Here is a 2,388-nt window from a genome sequence, read left to right as displayed (position 1 = left end):
AAAAAAAAAAAAAAAAAAAAAAAGGTCTAGAGGAAGAAAGCAGATATATGGCATGTAACCAGCCTTAAGTGAGGAGAGGTAACCAAGTGCCCGAAGGGTTCATGCACCAAAATCCTCTCATCCCCCATACCTTCAGATAGCTGGGCATGCTTTGTTAACGTGTCAGTGGACCCCTTCAATGTTCTGAGCTCGGACGGGGAAAATTCAACCTCTCTGATTGGACCTCTGGGTGCAAACGGAGTCAGTATACTTGAAGGTGATTGGTCAATGCCAAGATTACGTAGATAGGTCTGGCAAAAGGGAGGAACAAAGAAAAAAGGAAAGCAGTGAATGGGTCTCCTACCATTGTGAGGCACACATGTTTAGCAAGCTCAGAATTAACCACTTTCCCCAACCAGCATGGCAAATGCATTTTTCCCCAACCCAACCAGCAAATGCAGTTTTTAATTCCTAAATTTCTTCCTGGGTCCAAAACATTTATTTAAATTTGTTGCCCAAGGATGCACTGCCACGCAACCCAGAATGCTATGCTTGTTTGCCTGGTGTATCGATCTTCCATCCACTCCACTTCACTCTTCGGGATTTTATTTTACAACTCTCCCCTTGCTCGCACCAATTTCAAACGTCTTTAATTAAAAACAGAAAAGAAAACAAAACTGGTTTAATAACACTTTCCACCAAAATGACACTATGGCATAGGGAAACAAAATACTTCTTGTATCTTAGAAACCCAGGCTGGGCATCAGGAAAACATCCTTAAAAAACAGTCAGATTATGGAGCAGTCTCCCAGAAGAGGTGTAAATCCTACTGTTTGAACTATTTAAAGAGTGTATCAGACAAATTGTTTTTGAAGGCACTAAGGAAACAATCCTTTGCTGGCCAAGAAAGGGGCTAATTGACCCAACGGTCCTTCTATCAATACTGTACAAATGCCAAATTAGTACAGAATGTGACTGCTTGCTTCCTTACTAGCATTTCATGCCAGGAGCAGATTTTTTCAAAGACAGCTTTGGTTACTAAATCAATACTGTTAATTGCACCCAGAAATTATTTAAGCCTATAAATCCTAGGTTTTTAGCATGATACAACCTTTAATGTGTATGGAACACAGGACTTGATAGGGCCTCCAGCTAGATAAGACGTAATTATTTTTTTTAAATTAGAGCAGTACCACCCCTGACAGGATGCGCCCATATTGCTTGCTCCTATATGGAAAAGGACCTATACAGCTTCAAAAAAGGACACAGAACCACTGACATGGTGTTTGCAGCCCGGCAGCTTCAAGAAAAGTGCCAGGAACAGAACATCGACCTTCTCCTCACGCTTGTCGATCTAACCAAAGCCTTCGACACAGTGAACCGTGAAGGCCTCTGGGAAATCATGAAAAAGTACAGCTGTCCCAAAAAATTCATCAATATGGTCTGACAGTTCCACAATGGCATGACGGCATGTGTCTTTGTGAGTGGCGAATGCTCTGACCCCTTTCCAGCCACAAATGGCATCAAGCAAGGCTGTGCGCTCACACCTACCCTCTCCAGCATGGGATTGTCTGCTATGCTGTCAGACGCCTTCCAAGATGATGACCACGGTATGGGGATCAGGTACCGTTTTGACAGAGACATCTTCAACCTGTGCAGGCTCTGAGTGGGCTCCAAAGTCCAGACAGCCATGCTTCGTGACTTCCTCTTCGATGATGACTGTGCGTTGTGCACAGGCTCACATGGACCTACTCATTAGCCTGTGACAACTTCGGACTCACTATTAACTCAAAGAAGCCTGAAGTGATGTTTCCAACCGCACCTGGCACAACACCCCACGAACCACACATCTCAGTTAAAGGCCAACAACTGCCGATGGTCGACAAGTTTGCCTATCTAGGCAGCACGCTCTCCCGTGCTGTTCACACTGATGACAAAGTCAATGTGAGATTAGCGAAAGCTAGCGTGGCCTTCGGCAGACTCCGTAAGTCAGCCTGGGACCGCAGAGGCATCCGAACCTTGACAAAACTGAAGGTTTACAAAGCCATCATCCTTCCGACCCTCCTTTATGTGTGAGAAACCTGGACCATTTACCAGCATCATGTCAAGAAATTAAACCACTTCCAGCTCTGCTTCCTGTGCAAGGTACTAAAGATCAAGTGGCAGGACAAGATTTGGGACACCAAGGTGCTCGGAAGATCAACTCTCCCCAGTATTCACACCCTGCTGAAACTGGCACAGCTAAGGTGACAGCAACCACAAGCTGATCACCTTCACCATCCACCGTAAAGCTGGCAAGTTAGTCAGCAACACGGAAGTCCTTGACTTCAGAAAAGCTGACTTTGACAAGCTCAGGAGGCTTGTCAGTGAGGCCCTAAGGGACCACAACCCCAGGGAAAGGGGAGTTCA

At 45.4% G+C, this 2,388-nt stretch overlaps 1 protein-coding gene across 7 annotated transcripts in view; it reads right to left on the bottom strand.

The window, feature by feature from the left end:
- The window catches only part of ALMS1 (ALMS1, centrosome and basal body associated protein), a 123,223-nt gene that overhangs the window by 79,156 nt on the left and 41,679 nt on the right, over positions 1 to 2,388 (bottom strand). For all 7 annotated transcript variants that reach the window (XR_002099266.1, XM_019526319.1, XM_019526320.1 and 4 more), the window contains exon 5: positions 131 to 290. Coding sequence is in view for 6 of the 7 variants with exons in the window: in XM_019526319.1 (XP_019381864.1) it covers positions 131 to 290 (160 nt within the window). In the remaining variant the exon portion in view is untranslated. The remainder of the gene's footprint in view (positions 1 to 130; positions 291 to 2,388) is intronic.

The sequence above is a fragment of the Gavialis gangeticus genome, unplaced genomic scaffold (assembly GCF_001723915.1).
Source record: "Gavialis gangeticus isolate Ggan-Ray unplaced genomic scaffold, GavGan_comp1, whole genome shotgun sequence".
Taxonomy (NCBI): Eukaryota; Metazoa; Chordata; order Crocodylia; family Gavialidae; genus Gavialis; species Gavialis gangeticus.
Note: the sequence above shows the minus strand (reverse complement) of the source record. Positions and strands in the feature narration are given on the sequence as shown.